This window comes from Apis mellifera, linkage group LG1 (genome assembly GCF_003254395.2).
Source record: "Apis mellifera strain DH4 linkage group LG1, Amel_HAv3.1, whole genome shotgun sequence".
NCBI lineage: Eukaryota > Metazoa > Arthropoda > Insecta > Hymenoptera > Apidae > Apis > Apis mellifera.
In genome coordinates, this window is record NC_037638.1 from 7,924,464 (window position 1) to 7,940,361 (window position 15,898).

The 15,898-nt window shown below is 23.7% G+C and overlaps 1 protein-coding gene and 2 long non-coding RNA genes across 5 annotated transcripts; 2 read left to right on the forward strand and 1 right to left on the reverse strand.

Annotated features, from left to right (window-relative positions):
• The first annotated feature begins 11 nt into the window (after positions 1-11).
• Positions 12-10,360, forward strand: LOC413425 (phosphatidylinositol 4-phosphate 3-kinase C2 domain-containing subunit beta). Of its 2 annotated transcripts, none has more exons than XM_396869.7 (25): positions 12-568; positions 1,083-1,336; positions 1,457-1,663; positions 1,760-1,994; positions 2,440-2,701; positions 2,800-3,020; positions 3,096-3,201; positions 3,292-3,450; positions 3,569-3,798; positions 3,873-3,972; positions 4,068-4,487; positions 4,570-4,771; positions 4,860-5,033; positions 5,094-5,354; positions 5,432-5,620; positions 5,693-5,918; positions 6,012-6,158; positions 6,232-6,480; positions 6,581-7,017; positions 7,099-7,255; positions 7,864-8,099; positions 8,172-8,372; positions 9,189-9,385; positions 9,473-9,720; positions 9,852-10,360. In XM_396869.7, the coding sequence occupies exons 2-25, from the start codon at positions 1,083-1,085 to the stop codon at positions 10,023-10,025; spliced, it is 5,292 nt and encodes a 1,763-aa protein (XP_396869.4). In that variant the 5' UTR covers positions 12-568; the 3' UTR covers positions 10,026-10,360. The 2 variants fall into 2 exon arrangements, with proteins under 2 accessions (XP_396869.4, XP_026297743.1); XM_026441958.1 differs by lacking the exon at positions 12-568 and adding an exon at positions 624-643.
• LOC107964114 lies at positions 8,121-8,919 on the reverse strand. Its single transcript, XR_001702291.2, has 3 exons — positions 8,868-8,919; positions 8,580-8,799; positions 8,121-8,233 (listed from the first exon to the last, which is right to left on the reverse strand). It is a non-coding gene; the product is annotated as an uncharacterized LOC107964114 (long non-coding RNA).
• A 1,185-nt stretch (positions 10,361-11,545) lies between the features above and the next one.
• On the forward strand, positions 11,546-12,846 carry LOC102656327. 2 transcript variants are annotated; one of them, XR_003305774.1, is made up of 3 exons: positions 11,554-12,048; positions 12,107-12,389; positions 12,749-12,846. It is a non-coding gene; the product is annotated as an uncharacterized LOC102656327 (long non-coding RNA). The 2 variants fall into 2 exon arrangements; XR_410161.2 differs by lacking the exon at positions 12,749-12,846 and having other exon boundaries at positions 11,546-12,048; positions 12,107-12,464.
• Positions 12,847-15,898: the final 3,052 nt, after the last annotated feature.

The window sequence follows — 15,898 nt, forward strand, 5'->3', positions numbered from 1 at the left end:
TTAAATTTATAAACTTCTTTCCATGAATAGATATATAATGCATGTTAACACAAAATTAGAATTTCTAACTCTAAACAATTCCACATTTTCATATAAGACATAGCTTTAATCAAATAAAATTTGCTGGTTAAACAAATTAACTACCCAAATAGTCGATACACCGGAAAGAGTTAATGTAACCTAACTGTATACCGTCACTTTCAATTACATCCGCACTATAGTCAGTCTTTCGTTACATCGTATCTTTGTATTGATTATAAGATGTATCATATATGTATGTATATATAATACAGTATTTCATTGCATACGCCAGCTATATTTGTTATGTCTTTTACCAATGCATTGTCTATCGGTAGCAGCAGCTTCAAGTCAGTGCACTCTTCGTAGAGCGATTTGTATATAGATATTCAAGCTGAGTGTATAGTGTATACGACAGCTAATTATACGATCGAAAATGTCATTTTCTTAATTAAGTGACAGTTCTTTTTCTTCAAACTGTATCCTTCTTCTGCTTGAAAATTTTCTGCAATATATAAGAGCGAAATACTTCGCTGAAAATAATGCCAGGGTGAGCTGTAAATCTGTTTACGTAGATGCATAACGTGTCTGTCAGCTTAGTAAATAGTATAGTTTTAACGATAAAGTATATGCCAATATTTCCTTCATTTTTCAAAACACGTGCTATGATTACAATCAATATAAATAATTTTTTTATGCAATCTTTTTATTTTTTTATTATAATTTTTATTACTTAAAAATATATAATTAATTGTAAATTAATATCTTCGATAATATTAGTAAATTAATAAATATATAAATAAATTAATATTATCTTTTATATTCATTTTATTTACAATGTATATAAATGTATTATTATTTATTTTTATACTTCAAGTATAGGTTAAAATGATCTCTTGTCCTATATTTTTAAAATATGTATCTCAAATCTTTTTTAATTAATAGTCTATTTATATTCATGTCATATTTAAATCTTAAATGTATTTATGTATACATATATATATGTTTGTAATATATCTATTATTTTATATATATGTGTTAATTAGCTTTTAATTTAATTATAGATGTCACACTATAATAGAAGTACAAATAATCAAAGATCTGCGGTGATTGATTATGAACGTCAGTTTCAAGAAGATTTAGAACGTGCTCAAGCATTAAGTTTAGAAAGTTTGGCATTAGAAAAATTTAAATTACAAAAACAACGATCAGAATTTAATAATATTCAACAACAACATATTGCACAAAGTCATGAACATGGAGGAAATAATTCTGTACATAATAGTTCATCAGACAGAGATAACATACAATTTGAAAAGTAAATAAAATTTTAATATTATTATCTTATAATTATCTTGATTTATATTATAGAAATCATATTTATTTTATTATTTATTTATTCTAGAAATTAAATTGTTTATAATAAAAAAAATGATAGATTTCAGTGTAGAAGTAGACCAAGGCCTGGTTTCTGTAATACTAATCAATCTAAAAATGCTGTGATATTAGCACCACCACCTGTTCCATCTAGAAGAAATTCAACAACAGCTACAACAAGTCAAGAACATACTGTTGATTTGATTAATTTTACAAGTCCAGTCAAAGATAATTTAAATGATTATTGTTCACCTCCATTTCCACCTCCGTAAGAATAAAATTATTTCTACTAATAAATTATAAATATTATATAAATATTTCTTAAAATTATAATATATATTATAAATTTATATTTTCATAATAGAAAAACATCTCTGGAAACAAAATGGGAAACTCATTCTTCATTGTTGAAAAAACAGGGAAGAATATCACGTAGCACTAGTTCTGCAGGTTATCATTCCAGAGATTTTCGATATCAATCTCTTTCTCCAGGCCCTAGATCTTCTACTGCACCTTGTACACCAGGAACTCCAAAAATTAGTCCTATCATGTCAAGATCTAGTAGTATTAACAGTAATGTACCTGACATAACACCACAAGTAAGTAATATGATAATATTTTTTTAAATATAATTAATGTAGAATGCATTATTATATTGTATTATTATTTTGTTATAGAAGTAATTTTATTAATAATTCTTGCAGCCTGCATGGAATCTTAATGATTTTAAATATTATTTTTTTACACAGGTATATATATACATATGCAAGAATTTTAAATTCAGTTTAACCTAATATCCTAATATTCCTAGTACGTATATTTTCTTTCCTAATATCCTTTATAATATCCTAATAATCTGAAATTTAAAAAAATATTAATTTTAGATTTATTTATAATTTTTTTCTAGCAAAATATAAAATTTATTATTTTTATTTGTATTATTATTTATTTTATTTAATAATAATAATATTTAATTTAATATTATGAAACTTATTATTTATTAAATATAAAATCAAAAATAAAGTTTCATAATTTGTTTTACAGATACCTCCACTACCTATAAATTACAGATCAAGTATTACTCCATCTATATGTGGTGTTCAAAAATCTACATTTTGTACGGATGATGAACAACTAAATGTATTAAAAGTAATAGAGAAAAAGCCAAATAATAATCTTATAGATTTGAGTTCTTTTGATCAAATAGAAGATAAAACAAATGTTCGAGTTAGCGTATTAGAAGCATTTGATCCATTACTTGTTAAGACTGAAGATCAAAATGATAATGCACAAGGGCATAAAGATGGTAATTTTTTTTAAAAATATATAATTAAAAATAATTATATAAATATTTGATAATATAATATATAATCTTATAATAACATAATTAATATGTATAAACAGAAATGCAATCACAAGTTACTGGATCGGTATATGACCCATTTGATCCTTTTGATTATATGTATAGCACAAATGAAAGTGTTAATTCAGATCCAGTATATGTTGCTGTTGAAAAATCTGCTAAATCTCCAGCAGTATCTCCAGCTGCACCACCTCCACTACCTCCTAGAAATTCATCAGCTTGGAATACTATTGAAAGAAGAAGAACTTCCTTAGATAGAAGAGTATATATACATATTTTCAATAATTTTCTAAATGAATAATTAATAATAAAAATGTTAATAATTTTAATTTTTCAGAAACGACAAACACGTTTATATGAAAATGTAACAGTAAGGAAAACTAGACCATCACTTCGTGATTGCGATCTTAGAGCTTTCTATGAAATGATAAAATCTGTACGAAGTTAGTAAAATATAAGAAATTTAATGTTTTTATATTATTTATAATTTATATTTATATACTTATATTTGTATTGACTTAAACTATGTTTAGGTGAATTTCCATTTAATAATCCTAGTACAAATATTGGACATATAATCAGTCCAATGATGGAAAATTTATATCCTGAAGGCACAAGTATAAAATTAGTAGTACATCCACAATTAATAGATTCTGACGAAAATACTCCGTCCATTTCGTTCACATGCGATGGTAAGCTTTTATATACAAAAATTTTATAATATAAAATCATTATAAATTTATAAATATTAAATAAATTTTAATAATTTAATATATAATTTAATAATATATACATATACATTGTTTTCAGTAAACTGTAGTGTTGAACATGTTATTCTTAATGTCGCTTGTTCCTTAGAAGATGAAGGTACAGTAAATATAGAAAAATATTGTTTGAGAGTATGGGGTTTAGCAGAATATTTTGCACCTAGTACAACTTTAGCGCAATACGAATATATACATCAATGTATCAAATTAGAAAAAGATATTGAATTAGCTATTCTAACTAAAGCACAAATAAAACGATCAATAGCACGAACAGTAAGTACAGTTTTGAATATAAAAATATTTAATTCAATCATTATTGATATTACATTATTCAGTTTTTTTAAAAGCTGCAAGATGATAATCGTGATCAATGTCTTAAACTAGAAGATATTCTTCCAAATGAACCAGTACAACCTATTTCGTACGATACGCTTCTTATTTTATTAGGTATGAAATCAAGACATTATTTTTATAGAATTATGCAAAAAAAATAAATTAAAATAATTATAATAATTAATATTTTTATATATAAAAAATTATAGAAACTGTAGAAAAAGAAATGGAACGGATAGAAACTGCTGCTATACAATTGGCAACTACTAATCATGGATCCAGTCTTTTACCACAATTACAACCCCGTGGTGTTGTTCAAGCAATAAAAGCAGTATGTGCATTAATGGGAAACATAGAAACATTTGAAATCACAGAAGCTGTTGATAATTTCGTAAACGCATGTTGTCAATTTTTACCTCAAGTTCATACAACAAATATAGAATGCAAAAAACCTGAAATTTTACATGAAGATGGAGATTATTCAGTAGTGACTTTAAGAACAAAATTTCCAGACGTTATTGCATCTCATTGTCGAAAAATTCGCAATGCAATTCAAGATCTTGTAGAAACTTATTGTCATGCATTTAAAGTTGATTTTGAATTAAATAGCAAGGGAGAAATTCCAACAAGTGAGAATATTAGATTTATGAAATTATATTCAAACATAATAAAAACATACAAAAAAAATTAATTCATATTATGTATTTTCAGATATATTAATCTCGTCTGAAGTATTAGATACTATTTTAGTTCGCGTTGGAGCATTGCACAGATTACCGGGATCATGGAAGCATGATGATTATATCATTGCAGCCCAAATATTTCATGGAACAAGACCTGTTGGAACTCCTGTTTTATCTGAACCTATGGCAGTCAGTTCTAATTTTTATCCGAGAATTTTATTTAATGCATGGTAATGATTTTAAACATTATTTTAAATTTATTTAAAATTATTTTTTAAATTTATGAATATATAAATTATTTTTTCATTCATATAAAAGGCTAGAATTTCGCGGAATAAGCGTATGTCAAGTACCAAGAGAAGCTAGATTAGTATTGGTTTTGTATGGTCGCACATTGCAACCTACTGAACATGAATCTAATTCTTCAGCAGAAAATATCATGCAGAAAGAAGAATTAGGATGGGGAGCAATTCAATTTTTTGATTATGAAGGGTAATTAATTATTTTTATAAAAATAAAAAAATATTTGATTATATCTTTTTTTCATTACAGAATTATGAGCCAAGGAAGCTTTTTTTTATCACTTTGGCCAGCAATTGCTGATAAAAGATTAGGTCCTGCTCCAGCACCTGGAATTCATCCTCATGGAGATACTCATGCTATTATTGGTGTGGAATTACCTGATTATGGAGGAAGAGTATTATTCCCAACAGAATTACGTGATTATGATGTAGAATCTCTTGATTTTAATTCATTGGATCAGAATACACAAGAATTATTAATAGATATCACACAACAAACTACATTTTCAAAGTATGTTTTTAAATTATAAATATTGATAACAAAGATTATTAATATATATATATTTTTTTTCTTTATTAATTAAATAGACCACTTATTGAAGAAAGAGAAATTTTATGGGAAAAACGACATTATTTACATGATAAACCTGAAGCTTTACCTAAAGTACTTTTAGCTGCTCATAGTTGGGATTGGGCATGTTTACCTGATCTTCATGCATCTCTTAGAATTTGGAATCCTTTGCCTCCTGTTCAAGCTTTACAATTATTATTACCTTGGTAATTTGATATTCTAAATATATGAATAGAAAATCATTAATAATTATATAATTAATTAAAGATATTCTATAGTTTTCCAGATATGAAAGTTAGAGAAATGGCAGTTGGATGGATTCGAGAATTGAGTAATGATGAACTTGTAGATTATTTACCACAATTATTACAAGCATTAAAGCATGAAACATATGAAACATCTCCACTTACAAAGTTTTTATTAGAACGAGCCTTACTATCTCCACGTGTAGCTCACCACATTTATTGGTTATTAACCCAAGCATTACCAGGACAAAGTCCTCAAGTATGTAATTCAAATTGAAATGATTTTTTAATTTCTATTAATTTAAAAAACTAAATAAATATTTAGTATATTTTAACATATATTTATTTTTAGAATTCTGCTGAAACTACACCAGAAGATGATAAAAATATTAGTTCAGCACGTTATCATAGAAGGTTGCAATTAATGCTACGAGCATTATTAGCTGTTATAGGAGATGCATTAAGAAATAGTTTTCTTACGCAACAATTACTTGTTAAAGTAAAATTTTATAACATATTTATATTATATTTTTTTATAAAATTGTAAATTAATACACTTTATATTATTACAGAATTTATATGAAGTAGCAGAAAATATTAAGCAGACAAAAGAATCATTACGTCTGGATACTCTTAAAGTTGGTTTACAAAATATACATTGTCAATTAATGGAAGATGATGGTACTTGTTTACCATTATCTCCTAGTAAACAAGTATTTGGTATAAATGTACAAAGTTGTTCGTATTTTCCATCACTTACTCTTCCTTTGAAAATTAATTTCATTAGTTGTGATGATGTAATTTGTTCAGCGATTTTTAAAGTAAGTTTAATAAATATATATTATAATAGTTTATTATAATTTTATTCTATATAGAATTTCTAAATTATTAATAATTTTATATCAAATTAATATATTTAAGGTTGGAGATGATTTACAACAAGATATGTTAACTCTTCAAATGGTTCGTATTATGGATAAACTTTGGTTAAAAGAAGGTCTTGATCTCAAAATGGTAACATTTGCATGTGTACCTACTGGTCATAAACGTGGAATGATAGAAATGGTTACAAATGCAGAAACGTTAAGAAAAATACAGGTTGAATTTGGCTTAACTGGATCATTTAAAGATCGTCCGATTGCTGAATGGTTGGCAAAGCATAATCCTTCAGAATTGGAATACGAACGAGCAGTTGAAAATTTCACAGCATCTTGTGCGGGTTATAGTGTTGCTACTTATATTTTAGGAATTTGTGATAGACATAATGACAATATTATGTTAAAAACATCAGGTCATTTGTTTCATATTGATTTTGGAAAATTTTTGGGTGATGCACAAATGTTTGGAAATTTTAAAAGGTATATATATATTTATATTCTCATATTCAATATCTGTAAAACTAAATATATAACTTCAATATTTTTCATATTTTTAATTAGGGATAGAACGCCATTTGTATTAACATCTGACATGGCTTATGTTATAAATGGTGGAGATAAACCATCAGCTAAATTTCATCATTTCGTGGATTTATGTTGTCAAGCATTTAATGTAGTACGAAAACATGGAAATTTACTTCTTCATCTTTTTGGATTGGTATTTATTTTTGTATTAAATTATTTATATTGAAAATTTTATATTTATAGTATAAAATTTATATTTATAGTTGTAGTATAAAAATTTTTATCATAATATTATTGAACGATAATTTATTCATTCATTATAAAAAATGATTTACTTTGTTTTGTAAAATAATTATGTTTAAAAAAACAAAAAATTATTTTTAACTTAATATCATAATTTAAATCTAATTTGTCTTTGAGAATAACAAAACCATAACGGAAGAACTTATCTAAGCCTTTTATCAGAAAGCGGTTCGCGTATCACACTAAACTATATACAATGCGTAGTTAATTAGCATTTATCGTTAATGAATCGTCTTGTAATACCAAATAATGCAACAGTGTGAATTAATTAAAAGTAAAGCAAACAAGTGAAAATTAATAGATTAATAATAAATAATTATTAATTTAATACAATTTTAAGAATTAATATTAATAAAGATGGATGGTTTATTATCTCAAAAAAATATATATAATATGACTGATTTATATAAATTGCGTATTATACAACAAAAACTTAGTGACATTGAAATTAAAGAATTAGTAAATAAATCTAAAATGAATAATTATACAAATTCACAGATGACTTCATCTGGTATTTCTGGTGTAACTGTGGATGCAGTTAGTTATGTACAAAAAGCTCTTCTTCCAGAGCAAACAAATCCTGAAGCAGCTGCAACATTTGCTCGAATGATAGAAAGTTCACTCAAAAGTTGGTTTACACAATTTAATTTCTTTCTACATAATTTAGCACAACTTAGATTTTCGAGTGATCATAATGATGGAGCATTATTATCTTTTATACCTCGTACATATACGTAAGTTTAGTAATTTGTTTCTTATAATTATATAAAAATTTGAAATTATTTATACATACGTGCTTATTATAGAATGCAACAAGAAGGACAGTTAACAAGCGTTCAAGTACATGGATATCAAAAGCGATACGATCCTGAAAAATATTATATGTATATCTTGCGTATAGAACGAAAGGGTCATGCAGATCCTACTTATTTATTTCGATCATATAAAGAATTTTGTGAATTTTATCAAAAATTATGTATACATTTTCCTCTTGCAAAACTTGCTAGGTAAGTACAAAGTATATTATTATTTTAACAATGTAAGATTTTTTATTCTTAATAATTTAAATTTTTTATTCTTAATAATTTAATTTTATATCTTTTAATTTTTTTGTAATTTTTTATAATAATAACATATATATTATAAAAATATATTATGAATGATTTTTTTATCTATTAAATAAAATATAAATATAATATCACTTAATAATTTACCTTATTTTTATATTATTAAGATGAAGATTTATTTCGTTTGATATCAACATCAGATTTCTTAAAATTATTATTTATATTTTTTTGCATAGCAGAATCAGTTTGTGATATTTTTCGATAAAATTCAAGCACAATTGATCTCTTAGATAAATTTTTTTGTACTGATATTTGAGCACGGAATGGTTTGATACCCATTTTTAATTATTTCAAATTCCTTTAAATCCTTTAAAAGTCGATATAATTAAATCTCATTTGATAATAAATTAATTAATTTGATAATAAAATACATACCTATTTTATTTTTATTTAAATACTTTAAATCAATGCTGCAATAATTGTAAATATGAAATAACAATATGTTTTATTGTTACTTTTGTTTGATTGATATTTTATATTATGATTATTAAGAATTGTGATATATTATCTTATTTCATATTATCTAATCAGATTAAAATTTATGATACATAAAACAATCTTTCTTTAAAGCTAAATTTAAATTTAAATTAATAATAAATTAAATTTATTCTTTTTTTAATATTTTAAAAAATAATTGAAAATTTTATTTAATTTATTTATAAAATAATGATATAAGTGATAATTTATTTTATGTAGTTTACCAAGTGGTATTAGCGTCGGAAGATCTAACATAAAACAAGTTGCTGATAAAAGACGAGCAGATATTGAGAAATTTCTTGTAAGTTTATTTAAAATGGCACCAGAAATTTCTCAGAGTGATTTAGTATATACTTTCTTTCATCCACTGTTAAGAGATCAACAAAATGCTGATATTCATTTAAGCAAAGTAAAAGGTACAAAATTTTCTAAAATATTGATAAAGAAATTCTATAAAATTTATCATAAATTTTTTAATTGTAATTTTTTTTCTTTTTAATTAGTTGGTAATTGGTGGGCTGAAAAACGAGTAAGAGATAACGTACAAAGCGGACAAATTAAAATGTCTCTTCATTATACACGTGGAACATTTTATGTGATGGTTTATCATGCTAGAGGTTTGCCTAAAGTAGCTAATTGTCAGGAACCAAATACATATGTTAAAGTTTATCTTAAACCGGATCCTACTAAAAAGACAAAACGAAAAACAAAGGTTGTAAAGAAAAATTGTCATCCCTCATTTATGGAAATGGTAATGAATTTAAATAAATGAATTATTCACATTTTTCAAATTTAATATAAATTAATATAATTATTAATTATAATTAAAATTTATATAAATAAACATATAATTTATAAATAATATATATTTATTTATTACAGCTAGAATATAGAATGGCTTTGGATGTTATTAAAGAAAGAACTTTAGAAGCTACAATATGGAATCACGATACTTTACAAGAAAACGAATTTCTTGGAGGAATACGTTTACCACTTAGACGTTTTGATTTAACAATTGAAACAATTGAATGGTTTTCACTTGGAAGTATTCGATGAATGAATTGTCAAATTGAAATTTAAGAAAAGATTTATTAATGTTTATGAATATTTGCTCTAAATAATACGCACAATAATACAATTTTTTTGAATTAAAATATGCACAACTATAATAGTGCAATAAGAAAAATAGAATCATTGACACGTGCTTTTAATATTTAGTGAAAATGCTTCTTAAAAAAGTTATAACATTGTACAATCTATCATATAAAATTACATTCAACTAATGAATACATAAACAAAAGAGGCATATTTCATAAAATTATTCTACCTTTGCAAGAATTGCCAAAGTATAAAAAATAAATATCTCGTGTTTAACGAATCAATAATTCGATTAATTCGATTAATATAAATGTTTTAATAAAAACTGTAAAAAATTTTAAGTTTACAGTGCAAAATCTATTAATAGGATTTTATAAAAAAATATTTCTACTATTTCTTCCGAAAGATAATCTTTAATATGTATGATATTAATAGATGTTAAAACTTTGCTATTCTATTCTATTATAGCAAAATAAATATAAGATTTCTTAAATATTTATATGAACAATATAGATCTTTTTAAGTGCATAATAGAAATTTTATTCATAAGTTACTTGCCTACAATTATCTTAAACAAAAAGAAAACTTTTTTACTTTCATATGAAAATTTAAAATTATATATAAGAATAATCAAAATATGATTCTATCTATTACGAAATAAATTAAAATAGGAAAATCTATATAAGAAAATTGCATATGTCAATATTTAATAGGAATTTTTTTATTGCATGAAAAAGGAGAATGAAATTATGTAAATATGCTTTAAAATTTACAAATGTTTTTTATAATTATTTTATATATTGTAATATTTCATAGCATTTTTCTTGATAAATAATATAAAGTATTATAATAATTCAGATATATGTTAATATATCAACAGGTGATTATTAAATTAAATTCTAACTTTATAAATAATGGCTTTTTTTTTTTCAATTTTTTTTTTCATCTTTAAAAATTTTATTATTTGACATATGTATTGCAATAGATTTTTATTATCATGATTTTATTATATCATAAAACAAATGATATTGCAAAATATAAAACAATATTATATACAATATACTTAATTTAATCTCCTGTTGTTAATATATTAATATAATTAACTTTAACTTTAATTTTTATTATAAATATATTTACAATTTAGTGAAATAATTTAATGGTACAAGTTGCATTATTTACAATTGCGTAACTTTTATATTATAATTCTAAGAAAGAAATTGCACTAATAAATAAATGCTCAAGCTTATTGCTTTTGCATTACAAATGCTTTTGCATGTGCTTTCTACACTCTTTATATTGTGATATAAAATCATGTAAATTTTAATAACTTATTTATATTTTGAATTTATTTGTGATTTTTCAATTATTTGACATAAATATAAACAAAGATAATTTAAATGTATTTTGATTTATTAGATTTTAATAATTCCTTTTTTGTTAATATTTTTCAATATTAAATATTTTTAAACTCTATATTGAAAAAAAAATATATATATATAGTAAATATTGATAACTTAAATCTTTACTGTTGTTTCATTTTTCTTTTTAAATATGTACACAATAATAATTCAAAATATGTATAAATAGTGACAATAAATAAGAATGTAATAATGTATTATTAAATAATTACTTATCTAATTACTTCACGATTGATTCGATTTAAAAAAAAAATGCACGAAAACAAATTCAATTTAATATGAAATGCATGATTAAATAAAGCTTTACCGACGAAAGAAACATTTTTGCTATGCCAACAAAAGAAATTCTATACCTGAGTCGGTAGCACGTAAAGTAAGGACGCACATTACTGTAAAAGGATTTCAGATACATACATAGAGAGAACGTTTTATTACAGTTTTCATCCGCAGATTAGCCCCTTTGGAACCATCGATACTCAATTCAGAACTTTATTGCCCTCCATAAAAGTATCTATTTGGTGTTTTCGGCTGGACCGACTGGACCGAGCAATTCGAACAAAAAGGTATCTTCCGTGCATCCCTCAGAATTTCTCAGTATACGTGAAACGTTGTACATTTCAGGGTCCAATTACGTACGGATTGCCGACCGGCATCGAACGCACACACAATTCCAAAGACGTTGCGCATCCCTTTCTTTTCCTTTTTATCTTGATTTCTATCGTTCATCGTGAAACATGCCTAAATATAATACATGTTGCTCTTAAGGTTATATTTGTATGTGTGAAAAAGCATTTTTTGACTTCGTTGTGAACTTTATTCTTGAATACGTTGAGATTTTTAGTTTATACCATTTTAGACGATTTTGTCAGTTCTACGTCGTAAATCGTAGCTAGGAGGAAAAAAGGTTGGAAATCAAATTTTTATTGTTCAGACTAGATATATGTACTATCAACTGAAAATCACTATCTTTTCCTATTTATATTGAATCTTTTTCATTATTATTAATGTATAATTAATGTTACAGCATTAATAGTAATTTTTTTATTTAATTTGATAGATTTTTGATAACAGAATTTTGTATGATGAAACTTATAATTTTAATCTTAATTTAAATATTTTTTAAATAAATTTATATTTGAATTTTATAAAATTGGTTATTAATTTTAAATTGTTGTTACTAATTTCAAAATTAATATTATACTTAATTATATATTTTAAAATTATACTAAATTAATTAATCATATTCGTTTCTTTTATTTTCAGGTTATATATCACGACCATCATGTCATAGTAATATTTTTATATTTTATAGTATATTATATTTGAAAAGAATAAAAAAAATGTTTTTTACTAAAAAAAAAAAGATATTAATGAATTTGAAATTGATTAAATTAAATATAAAATATAATTGTCAATTTTTTTAGTAATATAGAAACTAATGCAATAAATGTTTTCATATATTTAAAAAGTGTAAAAAGTCGATCAAAAACTGGCATCTAATGCGAATAGTGAAAATTCTTAATATAAATTGGAAATTCTTAATGTAATTTTAATATAATTCATTACGATTGTAAATATAATTGTAAAAATACTCAGTACAAGGTTTGTTCAACCATTTTTGATAATTTAAACATTGTATCTTTTTCATTGTTTTTTAAACAAATTACGCAATTATATTAATTTGTATTTTTTTTATTCTTTTTTTTAATTTTGTTAAACTTATTTAAGTTTTTCTTTCATTTTTAATTTTTTTTATTTTGTTTATTTTCAATTATTAATATATACGAATTTAAAGCAAGAATTTCATTTTTTTTGGATACCCTTATTCTTATTTTTGTTTGCTTTTTTCTAGCATCTGATATCAGGAACAAAATTTATAATGTTTTTATAAATATTTACAATAAAATTATGGATGATTATATGTTTAATACTTTTTCATCTATTTTTTTAGGAAAATATTCGAAATATGTCCATCTGTGATGTTTCTTATTAACCTATTATTTCTTCTAATAAAATGAATTAAATATTAAAAATAACGAAGAATTTCGATGAATTTTTATGAATTTAAGAATTAAGAATGAAACTTTAAAAATATGATGACGATTGAATATAATAGAAATAGGAACACACAAAATAATAGAGGATAATGTTTTGTCTAGAATCAAGGATCCATTAAAAAAGTTTTTTTATAAAAATATTCGTATACAATATTCATAATGGTATAAAATACAAAAGTAATTAAAAAGAATATTGATCAAAAAATATAATAACGCAACTCATAGATCACTCTTTTGATCTTGAAAATATATATAATAATCTAAATTACACACTACATAAATTTCTCGAGAAGTACAATAATTAATCAATTTTTTTAGCTAAGCATGTGTGACTGAAACGTGAAAAAGTATCTAAACATGAAAAATATTATTTTATCTATTTGACAAGTTTTACAAGTAAAGATTTGGTAGCATTTCAATTATCAAAGATGGTTAATATCCGGCATTAGGTGCCTATCCCATATGTTGCCTAGCGTTAGTGGAACTTCTGCACCGTTACATTCTAACACTATCATCTGATAAAAATAAAATTTTATAGAAAGGTAAAAAAAGATTATTTCAACTTGGTTTTTTAAATTATTTCGAAATTATTTAGAAATTTATTAGTTTAATCTAATTTAGTTAATTCGATTAAGTATGAAAATAATAAAACTATTTAAATTTTTTTATAAATCCTTATAAATACATGAAATCAGAATAAAAATATCAACACTATAAGAAGAACAGAAAAAAATTATAGGAAAGAAATCTGATAGAATAAAAAGAAATAAAAAGAAAGACCAAAAAAGAAGAGGAAAACAAATAGATATTTATAGAAAGAATGAAAAAGGAAAAATAGAAGAAAAAAATGAGAAGATCAAGAGCAGAGGAGAGGAAACTATGTAGAGAGAACTCGGTTGCGTGTAAACAGCGGAAGTTACTTTCAGGGGATAAAGAGAGACTGGGGTCGGACATCGATCTGGTAGTTAAGTTCAGGGCTCTCAAGGGACTCGTTGCTACCTTCGCAGCTTCGTCTCCTCCTCTTGCTTTATTTGCACTACTCTTTGTGTGTATTCTGCAGATACATGTTGGCATCGGTATCGTTTCCTTGCCATTCACATAAACCGCATTACACGTTTTTACATTCGTATTTATGTACGATTTAACGAGAGCCATTCGAACGGCCGTTGCGTTGCTCGAAAAATTTTCTCGGAGAAATCGCAAACAAATCGAAAGATCGTAAATGTTATTATTACTATTCTGCATTACTATTCTATAGATTTAATCGTATTTCATGATCGTATCTCAATAAATTTTAATAGAATTTTAACAGTTATTGTTTGTCGATTTTTAGTAATTATTATATATTGTTATAAATTATGGCATCATAAACTTATTTAAACATATTCTATAAATTTAATCATTAATCATATTTCACACTTGAATCTTGACAAATTTTGATTAATAGTTATTATCGATAATTTTCAATAATTGAAAATATTGTGTACAATTCTATTGAAATTGATAAAATTTGATAATATGATAAATTATATTTAATAATGTTTTTATAAAATAGGGATATTATCACTTTATACTTAAATTTTTATTTATAATAATTTTTAATAATAATTTTAACAAATCAAATTATATTACAATTCAAATTTTTAAATTATAGTATGTGTTATTATAGGATTCATATAGGATAATAAAGAGCTAAAGGATTATTATTAAATATAATACCATCTATTTTGATCACATATCAGAATAATGTTAAATTTAATGATTATGTAACATTTACACTATTATATTATTAATTTGTTACAATAATAATTTACAAATTTCAATAATATATATATATATATACAATATATTCAATCATACAAATTTACATGCACATTCAACATTTTCATTCATATATTCTTTATTCTTTCATTCTATTCATATCTTATATCTTCATCTATAATAACATTATAATTGCAGTCTGCATATGTATAATACTTAATTAATAACTACGCTTTCAAGGCACGCATAAAACATCAGCAATTTTTAAAAATTTTTTTCCGTCTTATTAACAATAATGTCGTCGTTCATTTCTTTTATTGTCGATTAAAATTCGAAATTTCCATGATTGAAGTTGTAGCAATATATACATATGTATAATAAAATATTAGCATGGAATTAAAAAAAGAAATAAAAAGAAAAATAAGTTTAAATGAGAAAATTGAAAATCATAAAATATAATCGTAATAAAAGTCGATGATTAAAATTAATAAGTCTAAAAAAGAAAATTATATAAAAACGATACGTTCTATATTTCGTGTCTTTTTTTGAGGCATATGTATATATATGTATTTATACAAAATGTTAATGTATTCGT